The 24,218-nt window shown below is 43.3% G+C and overlaps 1 protein-coding gene across 2 annotated transcripts in view; it reads left to right on the forward strand.

Annotated features, from left to right (window-relative positions):
* ADGB (androglobin) overlaps positions 1 to 24,218 on the forward strand; it is a 509,594-nt gene that overhangs the window by 285,794 nt on the left and 199,582 nt on the right. For both annotated transcript variants that reach the window (XM_077283074.1, XM_077283075.1), the window contains exons 21-22: positions 7,863 to 7,998; positions 9,682 to 9,813. In XM_077283074.1, coding sequence (XP_077139189.1) covers positions 7,863 to 7,998; positions 9,682 to 9,813 — 268 coding nt within the window. The remainder of the gene's footprint in view (positions 1 to 7,862; positions 7,999 to 9,681; positions 9,814 to 24,218) is intronic.

The raw sequence follows: 24,218 nt of genomic DNA on the forward strand, positions 1-24,218 counted from the left end.
GTGACAGCAGTTTGGCAATGCCTGCAGTCAGAGCCTGTGCTCGTGGGTGGTTTGACGAGAAAGGCCGCCTTTTCTCCCATGCCTGTACTACCGATGGCTGTAGACTGGGCTGGGAGTGTGTGGATGACTGGGAAAGTGGTGCTGCGGGTGGAATTACAGCGGGTCTCTGGACAACAGGGCCAGAGGTTCTTCCACGGCGATCCTGGGAGGAAGCCGAACCAGCTGCGTGTGAGCTAGAGGAAGAGGCAACACGAGCTGAAGAGGTGGTAGCTTCCGCTGTTGGTTGGCCTACCTCTTCAGTGTGTTTTTCTAACTCCGCCAGGTGCCTGTTGCGCACATGTTTCCACATGTTGGAGGTATTGAGGTTGCTGACATTTTTCCCTCTTTTGACTTTTTGATGACACACGTTGCATCTGACATAGCAAATGTCATCTGCAACTGTGTCAAAAAAGGACCAGGCACTGCAAGTCTTGGGAGCGCCCTTTTTGGCTTTTGGAAGAGACATGCTCCTAACGGGTGCCAAAGCGGAGGCTGCAGGATCCGCGGTCTTCCCCCTCCCTCTCCCTCTTTGGGCCGTACGGGGAATCTCTTCCTCAGAGCTGCTCCCACCACCTTCCTGTCCCTCACGCCAAGATGGGTCGAGGACCTCATCATCTACACTACCCTCTGCCCCCAACTGCTCCTCCTGGGTAGTCTCAGCAGCAGAGCACGCACCAGTAAGTGGCACCTGAGTGTCATCATCAGCTGATGCGGCCTGCGATGTGGTGACCGGAGCCACTGGCCCACCCGCCTCTTCAGAGGAAGACAGAAAAAGCTGTTGGGCATCACTGCACCCTGCCTCTTCTTCCATTTCTCCAATGCTGCTTGGCTGGCCCCCTGTTTCCAAGCCAAGAGATTCAGAGAACAGAAGTAGAGACGGCTCCTGTCCTGGGCTCTCTGTCTGCCTGGGCAATTTGGCAGGTGGTGAAGAGACAGATGGCTGCTCTCCAGTGCTCTGTGTCTGAGAGGATGTGGCACTAATGGAAGTTGATGCATTAGCTGCCATCCATCCGACAACAGCTTCAATTTGGTCTTGACGCAGCAGCGGTGTACGACGCTCTGACACAAAGCTGCGCATGAACGACTGTTGCCTGGTGAAAGTGGGTGCTGATGAGTCACCGGTGCCCGCAGCAGGCACAGAATCCCCACGTCCCCTCCCTGCTCCGCGCCCACGCCCACGCCCACGTGCCTTACTCACTGCCTTCTTCATCTTGGTTGACTGATAAAGATAAGCAGAAAAGTACTAACGGATTTGTGTGCTTATTCCTGAGCAACTCCTCCTAACAGGTATAAGAAACACTAATTTTCTAAAGTGTGGACTAGACTTTAATATGAGCTAATGTGGCCTACAGAAATGTAAAGTGGTGTCACTGGTGTGTTTGGTGAACTTTATTATTTATTTCTTTTTTGGGGGCTGAACTGACAACAGATAGAGCTGCAGTCACACAGAGACCGTGCAGACAGACGTAAACGGCGCTGCAAGGCCCAAAAACCCTCCTCTACTTTATCCTATGTAGTGTTTTTCCACAAATTAGCTGGAGACGGGTGGAAAGACACTAATAGGATTTTTTAAAATTAATTAGCAGCAGACTACACTACTTGAAAAAAAATTTAAAATTGATTTGGCGGTATGACGCAGTGAACAACCCTGAGCTGGAGACAACCAGGCTACGGCTGCTCACAGACTACAGGGCGAGCTGCAGTCACACGGAGACCGTGCAGACAGCCGTAAACGGCGCTGCAAGGCCCAAAAACCCTCCTCTACTTTATCCTATGTAGTGTTTTTCCACAAATTAGCTGGAGACGGGTGGAAAGACACTAATAGGATTTTTTTAAATTAATTAGCAGCAGACTACACTACTTGAAAAAAAATTAAAATTGATTTGGCGGTATGACGCAGTGAACAACCCTGAGCTGGAGACAACCAGGCTACGGCTGCTCACAGACTACAGGGCGAGCTGCAGTCACACGGAGACCGTGCAGACAGCCGTAAACGGCGCTGCAAGGCCCAAAAACCCTCCTCTACTTTATCCTATGTAGTGTTTTTCCACAAATTAGCTGGAGACGGGTGGAAAGACACTAATAGGATTTTTTTAAATTAATTAGCAGCAGACTACACTACTTGAAAAAAAATTAAAATTGATTTGGCGGTATGACGCAGTGAACAACCCTGAGCTGGAGACAACCAGGCTACGGCTGCTCACAGACTACAGGGCGAGCTGCAGTCACACGGAGACCGTGCAGACAGCCGTAAACGGCGCTGCAAGGCCCAAAAACCCTCCTCTACTTTATCCTATGTAGTGTTTTTCCACAAATTAGCTGGAGACGGGTGGAAAGACACTAATAGGATTTTTTTAAATTAATTAGCAGCAGACTACACTACTTGAAAAAAAATTAAAATTGATTTGGCGGTATGACGCAGTGAACAACCCTGAGCTGGAGACAACCAGGCTACGGCTGCTCACAGACTACAGGGCGAGCTGCAGTCACACGGAGACCGTGCAGACAGCCGTAAACGGCGCTGCAAGGCCCAAAAACCCTCCTCTACTTTATCCTATGTAGTGTTTTTCCACAAATTAGCTGGAGACGGGTGGAAAGACACTAATAGGATTTTTTTGAATAAATTAGCAGCAGACTACACTACTTGAAAAAAAAAAAAAAAAAAGAACAGTATGAGGCAATGAACCACCCTCCCTGAACTGAATACAACCAGCTATGGATGGCCTATGTGGCTGCACTCAGACTAGAGAGTGGGCTGCACTCACACACACACACACACACAGACCTTGCAGATCGCTGTGAAAACAGCGCTACAAGGCAAAAGCAAGGTGAATAGTAGGTGAACACAGCGGTTGCTAAATTAGCCTTTGGAAAGCACAAAGAAGCAAATCGCTATCTCTAAACTGTCCCTCAGTCAGCAAACAGCGTCCTGTCACTAACTGAATTCACAGCAGAGTGATCGGAAAATGGCGCCAGCGACTTTTAAACTGCATCATGACATCATTTCAGCAGCCAATCACAGCCTTGCCAGTAGTTTCATGCCCTCCATGCTAAACAGGATGTGCCCACACTTGGAATCATTCTCATTGGCTGAATTTCGGAATTTTGAATCTGGGAACTTCCGATTCCGGTATCCGATACGCGGCAAGTATCGGAATCCCGGTATCGGAATTCCGATACCGCAAGTATCGGCCGATACCCGATACTTGCGGTATCGGAATGCTCAACACTAGCTATGACGTATAAGTACGTCATAGGCCATGTCCTGGCATTTCATACGGCCTCCAGCCCTGAGCCCACATCATTTCAGGCACTTGACAGCTGATTTAATTTGACAAATCCCCCCGATCGACACTCCTGTCACATGATCACGGGGCACTGATGGGTTGGCATGACAACCGCGGGTCTGCAGAACACTCCCGTGCTTGTCATTGCAGATTTCTGAAGCCATGCTATGTGTAGCACAAGTGATCAGATGATCGCAGATTCAAGTCTCCTAAGGGTACTATTGAAGACAGTAAAAAGTAGAAACTTATTTTTTTAAAACATATTAAAACAATATAAAAGTTGAAATCACCTCCCTTTTGCCATATTCAAAATAAAACAATAAAAAACAACACTTATTTGGTATCGCTGCATTCACAAACGCCCGATCTATCAAAATATAAACAAAATTAATCCAATAGGTAAATGGCGCAGTGATAAAAAAATCAAAATGCCTGGCTTATAGTTTTTTGATCTCCACAACATTGCAATAACAATAAAATGCAATAACAGGTGACCAAAATGTCGTATCTACCCCAAAACTGTATCAATAAAAACATCAGCTCAGCGCACTAAAAATAAACCCTCACCCAGCCCCAGATCACAAAAAATGGAGACACTATGATTCTTGTAAAAATTGCGCATATATATATATATTTTTTTATTTTACAAAATTTTGATTTTTTTTTCACCATTTAAATAAAAAATAATCTATACATGTTTGGTATCTACGAACTCATAATGGCCTGGAGAATCCAAATGGCAGGTCAGTTTTAGCATTTAATGAAAAAAAAAGGTCCAGTACACTATATGGTACAATTTATAGTGTCGTTCAAAAATACAACTCGTGCCGCAAAAAACAAGCCCTACCAGTGCCATATTAGCGGAAAAATAAAAAAGTTATGTCTCTAGGTAGAAAGGGAGCAAAAATGAAAATGCAAAAACGGAAAATCACAAGCTCATAAAGGAGTTAAGGCTTATTAAAGGGAATCTGTCACCTCATTTTGGCCCTATAAACTGCGGCCACCGCCATTAGGGGCTTATCTACAGCATTCTGTTTCTGTAATGCTGTAGATAAGCCCCCGATGTAACCTTAAAGATAAGAAAAACAAGTTATATTATACTCACCAGGGGGGGCGGTCCGGTGTGGTCCAGGTCCGATGGGCGTCACGGTCCGGGTCCGGCGCCTCCCATCTTCATGTGATGACGTCCTCTTCCTTGCTTCTGTCGCTGCTCCTGCACAGGCGTAATTCTCTGCCCTGTTGAGGGCAGAGCAAAGTACTGCAGTGCGCAGGCGCTGGGAAAGGTCAGAGAGGCCCAGCACACTGCAGTACTTTAGGCTGCCCTCAACAGAACAAATCAGTACGCCTGCGCAGGAGCTGCAACAGAAGCAAGGAGGATGATGACATCGTATGAAGATGGGAGGCGCTGGACCCGTACCTGCAACACCCATCGGACCCGAACCGAACTAGGACCGCCCCTGGAGGAGTATAATCTAACTTGTCTTTCTTATCTTTCAGGTTACATTGGGGGCTTATCTACAGCATTACAGAATGCTGTAGATAAGCCACTGATGGCAGTGGCCGCAGTAGTAGTGAGAAGTCCACCCGTGGGGATCGTATTCACGCTGACCATAGTCATATGGAGGGACCAGGTCGCAGTCAGGGGACCAGCCCCACTCTAGTGGAAAAACTAAGGACTCAGCTAGAAAACCGGAGGCTGTGGCTTTTGCAAGAAACACAGCCACATCTGCACACATGCGCTAAAAAGGCAGCCAGATAGGAACCAGGGGGACTAGAGCTCACCACCCATGGCTGTTGGCTTGGGACACTGTGTGGCAGGTGCGGTGCAGGAGAGGCGTCGCCAGCACAGAGAGACGGCCAGGCAAGGACATAAGAAAGGAAGTTCTGGAAAGTGCACACAATTTGCTTGAGAGCTGGCTGGACCACAAACTCGGAGGACACAGCACCCTGGCTGGGGCAACTAAGAACTGTAAGTAAAGCATTGGAAACTTCACCCTGCTGTGTCCTCACACTTACTAACTGCACCATCCCACTGCATCACATCCACTATCAACATCTTCATCTTTTACAACCTAAGTGCCCTGGGTCTAAAGCTCTGCCTGTGGAGAGCTGTACCAACTCTGCTGCATCACCATCAGCCCCAGCGGTCGCTTTAAGCAGCGTCGGCTAACATCACCTTTACAGCCGAATACCACAGGTGGCGTCACAAACATTTACAATTCCCCTTTTATTTCATTGACTCTTTTATTGGATGCCCAAGGCCACTGACCGGGTCACTGCTGCCTTGACGAAACTGCTTGGAACCGAGTATCTCCATGTCCCTGGCGGGCGCTCCACAAATACTTGTGTCACTGTCAAAATATTTCTGGACCTAACTGTACTTCAATGCTGTGGTATTACAGTATATAGTACAAGCGATCAGACACAGGTCCAAGTCCTCTAAGGGGACTACAAAGGAAAGTAAAGCAAAAAAGTTTAAAAAGAAAAAAATTTGAATCCTCCTTTTTTCCCCACATTAAAAATAATGAAGTAAAGAAGGAAAAGAAAAGAAACATATGTGGTATCACTGAATCTGTATAAGTCCAATCTATGAGAATATAAACTCATTAATCTGATTGGTAAATGCCATAAAAATGAAACTCCACACACAGCTCAACGTAAAAATGAAACTGTTACGGGTTTCGGAAAATGGCGACCCAGTCAAATTGTTTACAAATTGGCATTTTTTATCACCACATAAATAATCATAATTAAAAAATATATACGTTTGCAATGGCTGTAATCTTGGTAACGTGGAGAAAAATGTTGCCATGTCATTTTTGAAGGCCATAAAAACAAAATCCCAAATTGTGGAATTGTGTTTTCACCACTTTTGGAAATTTTTTTTTCAAATTTTCCAGTGCTTTTGAGTGGTAAAATTAATGATCTCATTCAAAACTACAACTTGTCCCACAAAAAAAAAACAATCTTGCATACATCTATGTGAAACGGAAAAATAAAAAAATATTTTTTTCTTGGAGGATGGGAGGAAAAAAATGGCACTGTAAGCAGGTTGTGGGATGCAGTGACAGCCAAGAGGCAGAGCAAGGGTTAACAAGATATAACAATTTAATAAACAGGGAATTCATTCAGGGAGGTTAATGGTTAAAGGAGGGATAATAGGGGTAGCAATTGTAAAACAATAGCAGTCCAATGAAAGAACTTATCGTGTCCTGTGTGGTCCTCTGCAGCAGATGATTCCGCAGGAGGAAAGGTTGTAGGACCGACAGCGGCCTGGCGATGTCCTCAGATGGGGTCTTTTAAGCGATGGTCCGTCTTCTGGCGGCAGCGTTCGGTTTCCAGTACCTTCCGCTGAGCCCCTAGTCCATAAGCGCATGCAGCCGAAACAAACAAAGCCGCTGCACTCTCAGAGTCAAATGTAAATGGGTGGAAAGCAAGTGGCAAGTTAGGCCGCAAAAGTCTTTCCGGTACTCGGCCTTCTCTCCTCTGCACGTGCGCGGTACTCACAGTCACGGAGCGTACGGCGCTTCTGTTTCTGGCAGCTGCTGAACGCACGCCACTTCTCTCTGCAGCTGTCCCGCTGGAGGCAGCGGGGACCAAACAACGCAGGCGCCAGTGCTCAGAGGACAGAGCACGCTGCTAACGCGGCTGCGCGCGGCTGCGCGCGGCTGCGCGCGGCTGCGCGCGGCTGCTGATTCTTGCCAAACTGCCTGCGGCTGCGCACACTTTGATTTTTGAACTGCCCCTCCTACCCGGGTCATAAGGTCAATCCCGCTCCTCATTTCTTTCCTCCAGGCAACAAGGGAGGCAGCCTCAACAGTTACGGACCCGGCTCTGTACAGTTACCCGCGGTCCGGTCTTGCTTCTTACAACACTATAAAAAAATCGCTGTGTCTCTGAAGCAGTTTTCTGCTTTGGTGGTGGAAATGGCCCATCTTACGTCTTGGGCTATAGGTTGCCCAAATAATATGTCCGCCTTTGTGTTGCTGGGTCTCACTTCTGTTTAGTTAGACAATGAGAGATGTGAATTATTAGTTATATGTACTGAGCTTAAATATGTTTATTATTATTTATTTCGTATTTAAGAAGAACCTGTCACCAGGTCAGAAGTTGCAGCAACTTTTTGCTCATACTTAATTCCTGCTGCTCCCATGAGTATTTAGGATTTCTATAAAAGCTGACATATGTTTCCAGAAATATGGGCCTTTTTATATAGTCCTACCTGTTATAGTTTTTGCCAAGTGGGCAGCGCTCACAGGGTAATAATGCAGAGCAGCCTAGAGATACACCCCCAAGGAACCCTGAGAGCATAGAAATAACTGCACTAAGTAAAAAGGCCCATATCTCTGGAACCGTATGGCGGATTTTTTTTAAAAAAGAGTAAAATAAGACCAAACAGTGGCCACTTATGGCTATGTGACAGGTCATCGCCACATAAATAGCAGAAGACCACATACTTGTAATGGAGCGGACAACAGGCCGGTATTGTTCTATATTGCAGAATACATGTAAGGTCTTGCTCTGGTTCTATTTCAGACTTTTCATACTGCTTTGTGGCATCTTATGACTGAAGCCACGGGGAACAAAGTTACGCAAAACTTGATGTTCGTTTATAGAGTCTTCACATTGGATTTCTCAGCTAATTTGACACCAGAATCTACTTCCATGCAAGGTACCTGTGTCCATCTCCAGACAAAGCATATGAAATGTAATCCCAACTAATCAGATTCAGTTTGCTAAGAAATTCTTCAAGATCTACGACCTTAACCATAAATTGTGCTCTCATTTCTACTATTGTAAAATGTTATAAGCTTGGATCAGAAACACCCAGAGATTATGACTGCAATTGCAATGAAAGCTTTATTGTGGCTCTAAGAAACGCAAATCCTTTATCACGTACAGCACAGATAGTAGCTATATAATTGTGGAGAATGTTGTTTAAAGGTTTCAAGGTTATAGGAATTGTAGTGAGTACTTGGAAGGTAAACTGCTGTAACCTTGTATTGCTCCTGTGGTTGATAGATTCTCTTGATGAAAAATGTCATACTTTTCAATTCTGAAACAAATTATATCAAGAAAAACAGTGAGGAACTATTTCAGAGATTTAAAGGATTTGTCCCCTTTAAGAAAATCCCAGTTCCCAGGTGAATTTTGTTATGAAAAAAAACCCAAATCTGTTTACCCTCCCCAGGTCCACCGTTACTCCAAGTATCTGGCATTGACTGCTGCACTGATGTCACAGAGTGGCAGCCAATCACTGAGCCTAGCGGCTCTGCCAGGGTAGATGGGATGCCTTTGAGCTCACTGACTGGCTACTGCAATGTTTTCCGCGCAGCCGCCAATATCAGGCACTGGGAGCAGCAGCGGAGACTCTACGGTGGACCAGGAAAGTGTGAGTATGGCTCAGTTTGTTTCTTTGTTTTTTAAACAAACTGCATCCGGGAATCAGGATTTTGTGAAACAGGAGGACTCATTTAAAGGGCTTGTCAAGTGAATAAAGGTCCATGCTTGTATAAAATAAGAGAAGAATTGATTGTCTCCCTGATCCTCCGTTGCTCTGTCTGCATCTTATCTGCTTCCTGCTGATTTCTACTTACTCAACAAACAATGCAAAATGGCGAAAAAAAGAACAAGTTCATCCAATCATTGGTAGCAGCAGTGTCGCCTCTGCTAGTGATTGGCTGAGTGGGCATTCCGGCTATTTCCATTGTGTCGAGACGGGACCAGTTAAAAAAAAGTACCGTATATGTTTCTTCTGTATATTTTTATTTGTATGAGGAACCCCTTAATAAAAGTATTAGGCAGAAATCAGCAGAACCCAGTTCTTAATATAAGTAACGTGGCAAACTTCTGCATGGCTACTGTCTGTGACCATGGCCAAAATGGATGAATACGATGTGCTAACATACATTATGGTAATCTGGTAAACATTCTTACAGAAAATTAATGGACAAGAGAAAAACAAACAAGTTACAGTTTTGGTGAGGTATCTTAGACGAAGGTATACAATGTAACTACTGTGACTATGCACACAGAGTTTGGGAACCTTACTACACATATGTGGTACAAATGCCCTCCCAAATTCTCATATCAACATGAGAATCTTTGGAATGGTATTTTTATCAATACTTGTCCATGAAGCCACACTTTCCTTTAGTATCACCAGATTCTTTCTAGATGAAGCATACATCTAGCCTATTACAAAAGTACAGCACACAACTCTTTTTAGAGCTCTGTATGAACACGGACGAGAGCATGAGACCAAAAATATCACGATAAGAACAGCCCCTAGTGGTAAGTTGTTCATATTTTCAATTTAACTTTTATGTTTATAACCATTTTTTATGTTTTTAAGATCCCAAAACTGAAGCACCCCCTCCCTGGCAAAATAGAACCCCGACCTATGTTGAAGAAGCTGCATCTTCTAAACTTCAAGCTTGGTGGAGAGGACTTTTCTGCAGGAAATGTCTAAATGGCAGAAAAGCAGGTAGATATTATACCGATGCTTTACTTTCTGGGCTGCTGAGAAAGACTGTACCTACTAGATTATCAGCATTGCAGTAAGTGGGCTGCAAGATATTCGTAAACCTGCTATCTTCCATAAACAGTGATACAGGTGTCCATGGGCTGCCTCTGGTATTGTAATCAGGTAATTTGAAGTGAATAGGGATAAACTTCAATAAAACACAAAACCTATAGACCAGACCTGGGCAAAGTGTGGTCCTTGAGCCACATTCGGCCCTCTGGCTGTTCCTGTCCAGCCCATAGACCGAGACAATTGAATGGATGAAAACAGTGGCCCACAGACTGCACTATGTGGCCACCCTCTCCTAGCTGACATCCCAATGTCACCACTATCTGCTTCCTCAACATGCACATAGCTGTGAATACAATGGAGGAATCGGGAGCTGATAGCTCCTTCTTCCACCATTCAGCGTCTGCAACTGAGACAGCAGACCCGACTTGGCTTACAACTTCTGTTAGAAAAGCAGTTAATGACAAAAAATGGGATTTCGAATACTCAAATCTAAGGTGTCACCAATGGCATTTAACCCTTTTACCGACTTTCTGCAGTATAAGTATGGGGAAAGTTGGCAATGGGGTTAGGTTGCCCCAAACTCGCCAGATAATGGCTGTGTGTTGCAACCAGTACCTACCTCTAACAGCTCCGTCTATAACTGTTAACCTGTTAAATGCTGCTGTCATCCTCTGACAGTGGCATTAACAGCGCACTAACATGGGGGGAGTCATTCTATGCTATGACAGCCTGGAGTCTGTTGAAGATGCCTGTGCAAGTCATCACAGAGCTTCCTTAAAATGCCAGGCTTCAAAGTAGAGCCTGATTTTTACTAAATGCATTAATAATGTGGTATTGCAATATATAGTACAAGTGATCAGACAATCACAGTAAATACACAATAAAACAAAAAAGCTCAAAATCACCCTTCCCCATTTCCCCCTTTAGAAATAAAGATAATCAAAAATAAAAATTGCCAAAAAGTCTGATCTTTTAAAATATAAAAAATAATTAACCTGATCAGTAAACACTATAAACAGAAAAAATTTCAAAATGCCAAAATTGCATTTTTTGGTCGCTGCATTAGCGCAAAAAAAAAAAATGCTGTAAGAAGCAATCAAAATGTCAAATCTATCTCAAAATAGTATCAATAAAACATCATCTCACAACGGAAAAAATAAGTTTTGGAAACTAGCGACACAATCAAAATTTTTTTTTTTATTTCACTAAAATAGTAAAAAAAACTGGCCAATTTTGTTATTGTCATAATCCTACTGATGAGGAGAATCATTTTTAACACACAATGTACACCATAAAAACAATTCCCAAAAAACAATGTCAGAATTGCTTTTTTTCTCACAATTTCACCAGCCCTCAATGTTTATATGAACTAAAAAATACAAAAGTTATGGGTCTTGGAAGAAGGGAAGGAAAACAATGAAAAGAACGGAAACGCAGTAATGGAAATTTGCCTTGTCAGGAAGGGGATTAAAACTAAGGCCAGCAGGATATGAATGAGCTTATAGGGCAGGGACGTCAGTATATCACCACTTTACAAAGCGTTAGTGCAACCTCATCTTGAGATGCAATTCAATTCCGGGCACCAGTTCATAGGATGTCCTGGAGTTAGAAAAAGTGCAAAAAAAGAACCATAAAACTGATAAGGGGTAGTGATGAGCGAATATACACGTTACTCGAGATTTCCCGAGCACGCTCGGGGGTCCTCTGAGTATCCTCGGAGTTTTAGTTTTTATTGCCGCAGCTGAATGGTTTACATCTGTTAGCCAGCATAAGTACATGTGGGGGTTGCCTGGTTGCTAGGGAATCCCCACATGTACTTATGCTGGCTAACAGATGTAAATCATTCAGCTGCGGCAATAAAAACTAAATCTCCGAGCACTAAAAAATACTCGGAGGACCCCCGAGCGTGCTCGAGAAATCTCGAGTAACGAGTATATTCACTCATCACTAATAAGAGGCATGGATCTTGGTCATAAGGAAAGATTAATAAAATTCAATGTATTTAGTCTTGAGAACAGATGACTAAGGGGAGACATGCTGATTGCTGAACAAATAAATAAATTGTCTATTCAAAAAGTATGGCCAAAAGCTTTTTAATGTAAAACCTCCTCAAAAGACAGCGGCATTCCCTCTTCCTGGAAAAATAAAGGTTCAGTCTGCATAGGAGGCAAGGCTTCTTTACCATGAGAACTATTAATCGATGGATCGTCTCATCTACCTCAGGAGCTGCTCACAGCGGGAATTGGCAATTGTTTCATAAAAGGTTTAGATGCTTTCATAGAAAAAAACAAACATAAATAATGATGTACATGCATAAAATTATTGTTCTGAATGATGACCCAGTCGATTGACACTCAGGATAAGGAGGGAAACAATTGCACTTTAGATCGTACTGAATCATACAATATGGATGTATAGATTATGCATAATTCTCTGGGCGAATGTGATGGATGTAGAGGTGGACATACCGCCGGTGCAGCCGGGGCAACTGCATCAGGGCCCGAAGGTGGAGGGGGGCCCTGCTGGAAGGGGCGTACTTCCCATAGCAGCAGAGTATGCAGCCGCTATGGAGTCACTGAGTTACGTTTACAGGTGGAGTGAGAGGAGCCCGGTGTCATGCAGCATCGGGCCCCTCTCACTCCCTCCTGTTATCATGCAAGTTGCGAGTACTCAGAGCGGTGCACAGAGTGCAGGAGTTCAAAACGGTGGGCGTGTCATCCAGGGTGAGATGCTGGCCAATGAACGCTTTCCCCACCAGACTTATGAGAGCGCTCACTGGCTGCCGTCTCTGTCCTGCATGGCGTATACCAATGGTGAGTACTCAGGGCACAACAGTGGAGGAGCAGCAGAACTTACGGTGTGTCTTCTTCTCCCTCCACTGTTTTATTACCAGCAGGCTGCAGCAGTTGGGGGAGGAGGCTCACTAAATGGGGCAGCATAGGACAGCAGGAAGCTGATATCAGTGCTCAGTGCAGTGGGGTCTGCAGCCCTCTCCAGCTGATCTCTGCACTATGTCGCCGACCTCCTCCACAGCTCATCTGAACACCTAATGTCATATATAAGTATGTGTGTGTTTGTATATGTACATATGTGTGGGCACCGTATATGTGTATATGTGTGTGTGCATCTGTGTATGTATGTGTATCTATGTGTGTGTATGTACGATATATGTATGTGTGTATCTATGTGTATGTGCATCTGTGTATGTGAGTATCTATGTATGTGTATATATGTACAGTATATGTACTGTATATGTGTATCTACTTGTGTGTATGTATGTGCGTGTATCTGTGTTTGTATCTATGTGCAGATGTACAGTATATGTATATGTGTGTGTATGTATGTGTTTGTACATCTGTGTATGTGTGTGTATATACGGTATATGTGTATGTACATGTGTATACTATATGTGTATATATAGTGGGTGCGGAAAATATTCAGACCCCTTTAAATTTTTCACTCTTTGTTTCATTGCAGCCATTTTGTAAATTCAAAAATGTTATTTTATTTTCTAATTAATGTACACTCTGCACCCCATTTGGACTGAAAAATCAGAAATGTAGTATTTTTTTGTAAATTTATTAAAAAAGAAAAACTGAAATATCACATGGTCATAAGTATGCAGACTCTTTTCTCTGTATTGAGTAGAAACACCCGTTTGAGCTAGTACAGCCATGAGTCTTCTTGGGAATGAAGCAACAAGTTTTTCACACCTGGATTTGAGGATCCTCTGCCATTCTTCCTTTCAGATCCTCTCCAGTTCTGTCAGGTTGGATGGTGAACGTTGGTGGAAAGCCATTTTCAGGTCTCTTCAGAGATGCTCAATTGGGTTTGGGTCAGGGCTCTGGCTGGGCCAGTCGAGAATGGTCAGAGTTGTTCTGAAGCCACTCCTTTATTATTTTAGCTGTGTGCTTAGAGTCATTGTCTTGTTGGAAGGTGAACCTTCAGCCAAGTCTGAGGTCCAGAGCACTCTGGAAGAGGTTTTCATACAGGATATTTCTGTACTTGGCCGCATTCATGTTTCCTTTAATGACAACCAGTCGTCCTGTCCCTGCAGCTGAAAAACACCCCCATAGCATGATGCTGCCACCACCATATTTCACTGTAGGGATTGTATTTGGCAGGTGATGAGCAGTGTCTGGTTTTCTCCACACATACCGCTTAGAATTATCACCAAAAAGGTCTATCTTCTTCTCATCAGACCAGAGAATCTTATTTCTCATAGTCTTGGAGTCCTTCATGTGTTTCTTAGCGAACTCTATGTGGGCTTTCATATGCCTTGCACTGAGGAGAGACTTCCGTCGGGCCACTCTGTCATAAAGGCCCGACTGGTGGAGGTCTGCAGTGATAGTTGACTTTGTGGAACTTTCTCCCATCTCCCTAATGCATCTCTGGAGCTCAGCCACAGTGATCTTTGGGTTCTTCTTTACCTCTCTCACCAAGGCTCTTCTCCCACGATTGCTCAATTTGGCTGGACGGCCAGGTCTTGGAAGACTTCTGTTGGTCCCAATCTTCTTCCATTTAAGGACTATGAAGGCCAGTTTGCTCTTAGGTTAGGTCTTGAGTACTGCAGAAATTCTGTTGTAACCTTGGCCATATCTGTGCCTTGCCACAATTCTGTCTCTGAGCTCCTTGGCCAGTTTGACCTCATGATTTTCATTTGGTCTGACATGCACAGTGAGCTGTGAGGTCTTATATAGACAGGTGTGTGCCTTTCCAAGTCAAGTCTTATCAGTTTAATTAAGCACAGTTGGACTCCAATGAAGGAGTAGAACCATCTCAAGGAGGATCACAAGGAAATGGACAGCATGTGACTTAAATATGAGTGTCTGAGTAAAGGGTTAGAATACTTATGACCATGTGATATTTCAGTTTTTCTTTTTTATTAAATTTGCAAAAATTTCGACATTTCTGTTTTTTTCAGTCAAGTAAAGAGTGTACGTTAATGTGAAACAAATGAACTTTTTTGAATTTACCAAATGGCTGCAATGAAACAAAGAATGAAAAATTTAAAGGGGTCTGAATACTTTCTGCACCCACTGTAAGTGTGTATGTATGTATGTACGGTATATGTATGGTATGTGTGGTGTATGTGTGTTTCTACAGTATATGTATGTGTATCTATGTGTGTATGTACGGTATATGTATGTACGGTGTATGTGTGTGCATGTACAATGTATATGTGATCCATCGGATTGTGGATAACTTGCTGATCACTGGGGATTCGACCACTGGCCCCTCCCCAGTAATTCTGAGAACTGGGCTCTGCAGTCTGGTCCTAGATGGAGCAGATGCTTGACCTTTGCTCTCTCCATTATCTATAGAGCTGCTGAGCGGTGTGCTCAGCTATTTCCATCAGTTCCATAGACAATGAATAAAGTAGATACCAGATGATACAGATACCAGACATATAATGTAATGTAATATATATGTGGGCTGCCGTTTCCAGCAGTTAGCACGTAACCATGAGGATGCGCTTTGCACACTTGCTGGCGTGTGCCAACTAGAGAGTCAGCCACGTCTGCAGTGTTCTATTCACTGACACAGCGGACACTAGTTGTCACCTGACTGCTAACGGATATATATACGGCTCTGGCAAAAATTAAGAGACCACCACATCAGAACCCTGTCATGGGCAGCCCAATCTCCAGACCTGAACCCCATTGGAAACCTCTGGAATGTAATCAGGAGGATGATCGATATTCACAAGCCATCAAACAAAGAAGAACTGCTTACATTTTTGCGCCAGAAGCAGTGTGAAAACTGGTGGACAGCATGCCAAGACGCATGAAAGCTGTGATTAAAAATCATGGTTATTCCACAAAATATTGATTTCTGAACTCTTCCTGAGTTAAAACATTAGTACTTTTTCTAAATGATTATGAACTTGCTTTCTTTGCATTATTTGAGGTCTGAAAGCACATGTTTTTTTTTAAATTATATATTTTTAGAGGTGTGGGGAGGCCCAAATAGAACTTTTGCTATGGGGCCCAGTGATTGCTATGTATGCCCCTGCTTGCAGGGCAGTAATAATGAGGGCGATCTGGCTTGTTTCTCAGAGACTGAGGCTCCAGATGTCCCATTGCCAGATTGCCCTCATCATAAGCAGCGTACCCGGCAGGGAGGGGGGCCCAGACACATTTCTTGCACAGGGGCCACAAGCTGTCAGTGTCTGCCCCTGGATGGATATATGTCTTTCTCAACCATATGAACTGTGTAATTATGTGAGGTACTTTAGTCTGGCCCCTGCAATATTCTAGTAGATTTTTGGAATAACGTGAAATTTAATTTCATGCCCATGGCTATATGCTGACACTCTTATCAAATCTGTTCAACATGTTCCACTTTATTATACATTTCAAAGTTTAATCTTACTCAACAGTATTATCTATAATTTTCCATGTCAGCTTTTCACGAGCAGCATGTCCCATCTCTGTGTGAAACAGATTTCTACTAACTGACATACAGTATGTATCTGATCTACTCTAAATCTAATATTATTTGATGCAGTCCAAACACTGTACAGTTTTTACGTGCAGTTTTTCATTAACTGGGATGTTGTAGACAGCATGTTTTTTTGACTGCATGACTGAAACCTAAAGCGCCTATCCTAAAATATGGCTGATTTTCAAAAGAAGGTTGGGCCAATCGTACGGTTAACAGCCATTTCAGCTGTCTCACTCATGCACAGGAGCGTTTGTTCAACCCAGTGCTCATGTGTTCTCTATGAGAAAGTCGTCAACAAACAACTTTGGTGGCTGATTTTTTGGAGAACAACGTCATCGGCAAGCTAAAATCAGATATGTCCTATCAACATCTCCTCTGACAATCAGTTAGCTGGCGCCCTCATGCACATTAGCGTGTCGGCCAAAACTACTCTAATATGTATGGTGGCTTTAGTTGGCCAACGACTTCCCGTATAATAATCCTGCTTAGCAACATGTAGTGCAAGAAAAATGCATGTCCCAGCAGTGATTTACCTAATCAATTCTGGGAAGGGGTTCAAGTACGTTCCACTTTGATTATTCCTTGTAAAACAAATTTGACTTATGCATTTCAAGCTTCTCAGCTTACTTAAATGAGTGGTGCTGAAAACTCTAGATTAGACCCCTGTAGAGTGCTCTGGCCTTTTCTGCAAGTGGTGTTCCACCTTGCATCTCCAGAGTATCCTCTAACCCGTGGAATGAGTTCTTGGAATACCCAAACATAGCGGGACCAGAACCAAATAATTAGCACACAGACAAAATCAAAGCCAAATATGTACTCAGGGATCTCTGTAGTCCAGGAGATCAGGCCGTGTGACTGAGCAAAGAGGTCAGACAATCCAAGGTTCAAACCAGAGAAGGCACCCAGGGGTTAATCAATAGCATAGTGAGAAGTAGTCAGGTCAGGATACTGAATAGCAATCCAAAGTGCACTAGTACTGTATAATTAAATACAATAGCAGCACAAGGAAAAGGGTAGGAGGCTTTAAATAGTGCTCTGGTACCACTTCTTGGCCACAGACCCCATCTATTAATTGGTCCACTCAGGAGTATATTGGTGTGCACTCAGTCAACTAGAGCAAGGTGCTGGTGTCATGGACTATAAGAGTCCTAGAAATCAAGTATTGTTAGAAGATACCTCACACTCTAATGATTATATATGCCAAATAGTGTAATTTTATTAATCATGAACATCACATAGGAACAAATGACAAATATATACTAAGCGACTGAAATAGTATGATGTTTCGACTCTCCTGAGTCTTACTCATATAATCGCTAAAAGACAAAGCAAAAGTAGAAGTAAATATTAACACAAAATATATACATACATTGTATATACAGTACATTATGTACAAGTTGCATGCATTAATCAGAAAACAACAAAATCCATTTGATAGTTGTTAAGCAATGGACAAGCAACCATAGAACCTTATAGGCACCAAGAGTACACCAGGGTGAATGAAACTAGTATTTGTATATAAGAATATAAGGCAAGAGGTCTGGAGATTCTGGTGGTATAAAGTCAGTAGGAGACGAAAGAGAGAAAGGTCTCTATTTACCTTAATATACTAGTGATATACATACAAAGCAAGTCCTTTGTTAAAGGTATAAGTGATGCTGTGGAAGATTTTAACAAAATTGTAAAGGTTAGTATCCCATAACATAAGGTAACAGTGGTAATCACTCCAAAGGTCCACGATCAGGTACCTTGATTTTGGCGAGGTACACTTTTTGGCATATATAATCATTAGAGTGTGTGGTGTCTTCTAACAAGTCTCCAACTGGTCCGATTGGCTTTCTAATTTGCTAGTAAAACTGTCATTTGCATTGCAGAGGCAGAGCTCACCATCTCTGCCAGGAGACGAATTCGGCCCCCCTGAATTGTAACTGTAAGGGGCACAGGGAATTTACAACAGTAGCCTATCCATGGCTTGTTGTGAGCTAAGCTGCCAGCTCAACCTCTGACATCATTTGGGCACCTATTCATGTGGTGGAAATTCCTTATTTGTGGGCTGACTTATTTCTCTGTTTATTTTATGTACTGTATATGCATATACACTGCTCAAAAAAATAAAGGGAGCACTAAAATACCACATCCTAGATATCAATTAATGAAATATTCGAGTTGCAAATCTTTATTCATTACATAATGCATTAGAATGCGTTGAGAACAATTAAACCATAAAAATGATCAGTGCAAATAAAAATTAATATCCCATGGATGGATTTGGAATGATATTCAAAATCAAAGAGGAAAATCAAATTACAGGCTGATTCAACTTCAGTGAAAATGATGGTCAGTAGTGTGTGTGGCCTCCACGTGCCTGTATGATCTCCCTACAATGCCTGGGTATGGTCCTGATGAGGAAGCGGTTGTTCTTCTGAGGGATCTCCTCCCAGACCTGGATTATAGCATGAGTCAACTCCTGGATAGTCTGTGGTGCAACATGACATTGGTGGATGGAACGAGTCATGATATCCCAGATGTGCTCGATAGGATTCAGGTCTGGGGAACGGGCAAGCCAATCCATTGCATTAATGCCTTTATCATGCAGGAACTGCTAAAATATTTCAGCCACATGAGATCTAGCATTGTCATTCATCATTGGAAACCCAGGGCCCAGTGCACCTGCATATGGTCTCATGATGGGTCTGAGGATCTCATCCTGGTACTTCTGGCTAGCTGTGCAGCCCTCTAAAGAAATGCCTCCTACACCGTTACTGATCTCTGGTGCCCCAGGGTCCTGGTCATCACAGTAGCATTGCTTTCCTGCCGGGGAGAGTGATGTTACGCTTGAAGGCAAGAAGTAATAACTGTCACCAGGTAAACACAAGCATGCAACACATTCACACTCCACGCCACCAGGGGGAGCTTTTGATCCTATTTACTAGGTGACTCCCCATATATAAGGTAGTTTTGGGAGGGAAAGGAGTCAGTTCCTGTCAGAGAGACAGAGGGGAAGGAAGCAGGAAGATGTGCTAGAGAGAGATTGCCAGAAGGGAGCTTGTCGTGGAACATCAGCTGAGGCGGAGCTGGTACGATAGGAGAATAGCTGAGCAGACATGGGGGTCAGCAGCTCCTTGCAGAAAGAGGAAACTGAGAAGGAAAGAGCATCGTAGAGAACAGTTCTTGCCAGGAAACAGACTGGATCAGTCTGAGGCAGAAGAGGGTTTACGGAGCTGTGTAGCCGCAATGCAGCAGTTCCTGGAAAGAGATATACAGAAAGCTGAATAGATTGCAGAGAGCGTGCAGGAGAGCAAAGCACAGGAGAGGATACCAGGGGGAAACCAGCCCGAGCAGGCTGCCTCCTTCTGAGGCGCGGAAACCGGTAGCCGGAATACCGAGGTTGTAAGGACACTCTACGACCTACATCAGTGACCATCAGGACAGCTGAACTTCACGTTACCTGTCTGCCTTAATACCCAGGAGACACAGTGACAACTTTAGAGTCCGGGGCATGCTAGAGTCCCTATAAGCAGACTCAAGTCACCAGTCATACGGGTTATGTCCTATCCTATATGGGGGACAGAGAGAGAGAGAGAAATCTGTGAGGACCTTATCTGAAGCCATAGGCAGTAAGAGACTACAACACCACGACGCTAGAGGAAGGCTTTGATTTCCACCTGGATAAGGGGACTTCTAACTTGCCTCCAAGCTGGCCTGACACTGCCTGCCCTGTGGTCTGATGCCCTGGAATGTGGCTGCCTGAAGTAATCAGTAAACAAGGTAAAGAGACTGCAAACCTGTGTCCTCATTCTTTACTGCGCCATTCACCATCTTCCACCTATACACCAGGAGCCCTGGGGATATGCTTCCCCTGTGGGAAGTTATACCATCTAGCTGCCATAACATCACCCCAGAGGACCCCTTAAAGCAGCGTCGGTCCCCACTGACCGAATACCACAGGTGGCATCACCAACATAAACTTTATTCCCTTTAAAGACCTTCCCCTTTTACATGGGCCCCCAGGGCCACGGACCAGGTTGCCACCGTGACATCCCCCTGTGAACCCAGGACCCGGTACCGAGTACCCCACGGCCCTGGCGGGCGACTCAGATCCACTGCCAAACCAGTCATGCTGGAGGATGTTGCAGGCAGCAGAACGTTCTCCATGGCATCTCCAGACTGTCACGTCTGTCACATGTGCTATTTGTGAACCTGCTTTCATCTGTGAAGAGCACAGGGTGCCAATGTTGAATCTGCCAATCTTGTTGTTCTCTGGCAAATGCCAATCGCTCTGCATGGTGTTTTGCTGTAAGTATAACACCTTCTTATGGATGTTGGGTCCTCATACTACCCTCATGGAGTCTGTTTCTGACAGTTTGGGCAGACACATGGATGTTATTGGCCTGCTGAAGGTCATTTTGCAGGGCTCTGTCATTGCTCCTCCTGTTCCTCCTTGCACAAAGGCTAAGGTAGCGGTCCTGCTGCTGGGTTGTTGCCCTCCTACGGCCCCCTCCTCCTCCACGTGTCCTGGTGTACTGGCCTGTCTCCTGGCATCTGTTCCATGCTCTGGACACTGTGCTGACAGACACAGCTACCCTTCTTGCCACAGCTCACATTGATGTGCCATCCTGGATGACCTGCACTTCCTTAGCAACTTCTTTGGGTTGCTACTGTATCTCTAGTGAGAGCAATGACAAAATGCAAAAGTGACCAATACAACAGCCAAATAGGATAAGAACAGAGAAATGGTCTGTGGTTACCGCCTGCAGAAGCACTCCTTTATAGGGGTAGTCTTGCTAATTGCCTATAATTTGTACCTGCTGTCTGTTCCATTTGCACGCAAGAGAAACAGCAAGAGAAATTGATTCAAAATCAGTGTTGCTTCATAACTGGACAGGATGATTTCACAGAAGTGTGATTGACTTGGAGTTACATTGTGTTGTTTAAGTGTTCCCTTTATTTTTTTGAGTAGTGTATATTATAGTAGGCTCATTTTCATTTTCACAAGTGTCAGTCAGTGCGACACAAAGACTTTATTTGACTCAAAGACTTTATAACATAATTTATGATTCAATGACTTTGTAATATAAGGCGGTGTTCCCCAAGTTCGGTCCTCAAGAGCCACCAACGGGTCATGTTTTCAGGATTTCCTTAGTATTGCCCAGGTGAGAATTCCATCATCTAGACAGGCAACAATTCCATCACCTGGGCCATACTAAGGAAATCTTGAAAACACGACCTGTTGGTGGCTCTTGAGGACTGGATTTGGGGAACACTGATATAAGGTATGATTCAAGGCTTAAGTTTTTAAAGCTATTGTTTGTTTGAGACTTTTATAGGAATTCTGTCACTAGAGTTTTGCCACCTAATCTACAAGCATTATAATGTAGACACAATGCCCATGATACATCATTTCTGATTTTTCATTTGTCAGTTTCTGTTTTTGTTTTTTGGTATTAGTTGACATTTTGGGCGCAAAATTATTAAAAATGGCTCACTTTCCCTATATGAAGCTGTTTTTGAGAATTTTTACACCAAAAGTTGCATGTTGGCGTGAAAAGTCACAAACTTTGCACCAAAATATTGATGTACTCAAAACTACATTGGGGGGATTCGAGTGAAATTGTCCCAATTTTAGTGACTTTTTCAAAAGTTGCAATTGAAGCGTCAAGCTAAAACATCTGGAATTGCTAGACTCTGCCGACAAAGCTAAAAAAAATACGAAAACAAGCGAGCACATATAATATTGACTTAAAAAGGGGTAAATAAAATAATGAAATGGGTACAAACCAAAAAAAGGCACAAAACTTGACAAAAAACAGGCACAAAGTCAATGATATGTCACTTACTGGGCTGCTTGGTATAGTTTTGATAAAATCACTGTTTTATTGGAGAGCACTGGTAAAGCTGCAGTAAATAAAAGTGATTTTCTCAAAAGTGCAGCAAGGAGCCCATTAAGTGATACATCGCTAGGTTCAGGATGTCTGTCCCTCCATCATGCTGCTGTCAGAGGGGTAGCAAAACCGGGAGGCAGATTCCCTTTAAAGAAGCATTCCCATCAAAATTGTTATCCTCTTAATGTATTGTAATTATCATATTATAGAGCACTGTGTACTTACAATTGCTGATTTTACCCTTCTCCCCAGCTAATTCTTCTGTTTTCCATTAGGTCTATGACATCACTTGATTAAAAACTGACTAGCTGAAATCTTCTAAGCTTTGTGTAGAAACAGGAGGTCAATTTTCCCTGTATGAGTCATGAGTCACTGCAAATGTCCCTGGCAGGGGAAGGAGGGAACAGTTGGATCAGGAGATGAAGAGGAGAATGATAAATACAGGGACAAGAGACTTCTTGTTTCTACATAGAGCAGAGAAAAGAGAAGAAATAGCTGGGTAGAAAGGCAAAGTGAGCAATTGTAAGTACACAGTGCTATATAATATGATGACTGCAATATATTAAAAGGATAAAAGCTTTGGTAGGAGGAGTTCTTTAAGAATGCACTTCACAGCTGTGTAACAAATGTAATTTTATAACAAATGAGAGACATTATAAACTAGTACGATTTAAAGTTTTAATAATTTGTTTTAGCTTTGGTAAGCCTTCGGGCGACAATGTAGGATTGGTTGTCAAGGCAACCATTACAATTCCCGAGCTGTGATGGTCAGCATTGGAATAATCACGGTTGTCATGGCAATCCTAATGTGAGATGACAAACGTTCTGATATCATGCAGTATTTTTATTGTCATCATTAATACTGCCATCATGGTTACAATACCATCATAGCAGCAGTATGATAGTACTATCTTAGTCATCATAGTATTTCTAGTGTTATGAGAGCCATTGCATCTTTCTCACCATTTCAAGAAACTACAGTAATTTACAGTATTTGCTCGTGTGATTTCATCACTATAATGTCACCATCGTGACTTCATTGTCATCATGGTCATTGTTGGTATAGAAGTCATTATGATATGATGATGACATCCATTAGGATTTCATCGTGGAGAGACCTGCCTTTATTTTATCATATTGCAGCCATTGTCATGCCAATCAATGTCATGTTATTTGTGAAGTCAGTTGTCACGGGAGGAGCCAGCAGATTGCAGCATCTGATTTCTCCTACTCTTGCACTGATTAGAATCAGTTAACCTTCTTTTTAAATAGTGTAAAATTCTTTTCGCAGTGCAGGGGTTAATCTGCTCTGTTGAGAGCTCTTGGAGCATTTAGCCTCTCAGCTTTGCGCTGTTAGCCACTCCTATCCCCTGTATAATCAGGGCCCTGGCTAGAACTCATTGTCAGAGCTAGTTTATGCTGCATGGCTGGAGGGTGTTGGTGGTGGTTATTTGAGAAGGCATTTGGTGGATTTATCTGTCACTGTTGCTAGGTTTTTAGAGTGTGATAATTCCCTTTCTTCTCCTACTTTGGTTTAACCCCATCCTCCACTCACTGGTGCATTCCTCTGTTATATGTGTGTGTATATTTGTATGTTTGGTATTTTTCCTTACCCTTGTTCATATTACCTTGTTAGTCTGATTGGTGTACTACGGTACACTATGACTCCCCTCTTCCCTGGGTGGGGGAAGGATACAGACTGAGGACATATTCAGGAAAAAAGGCAAGGTACATGGCACCGGCATTTTCACCTTCAGAAGTAATTTGGGCAACAGGGCAAGCTAGGGCGCCTCTAGCATTAGGGACAGGGAAGGAGCCTCTGGTCCCAGACACCCGGCAACAGAGTCGTGACATCAGTGGTGTTATCATGATTACTATTACTTTTTATCATATTGTCATTGCTGGCTTTCCTACTGTGGTGATAACAACTGTTATGAAGTCATAATTTCCCTTAGGAAAAGTATAATAGAAACACTTCACCACTTCTGTATTTTTCTCTCAAGCCTGATTTTGGCTTACAAATAC

This window comes from Ranitomeya variabilis, chromosome 2 (assembly GCF_051348905.1).
Source record: "Ranitomeya variabilis isolate aRanVar5 chromosome 2, aRanVar5.hap1, whole genome shotgun sequence".
NCBI classification, from domain to species: Eukaryota; Metazoa; Chordata; class Amphibia; order Anura; family Dendrobatidae; genus Ranitomeya; species Ranitomeya variabilis.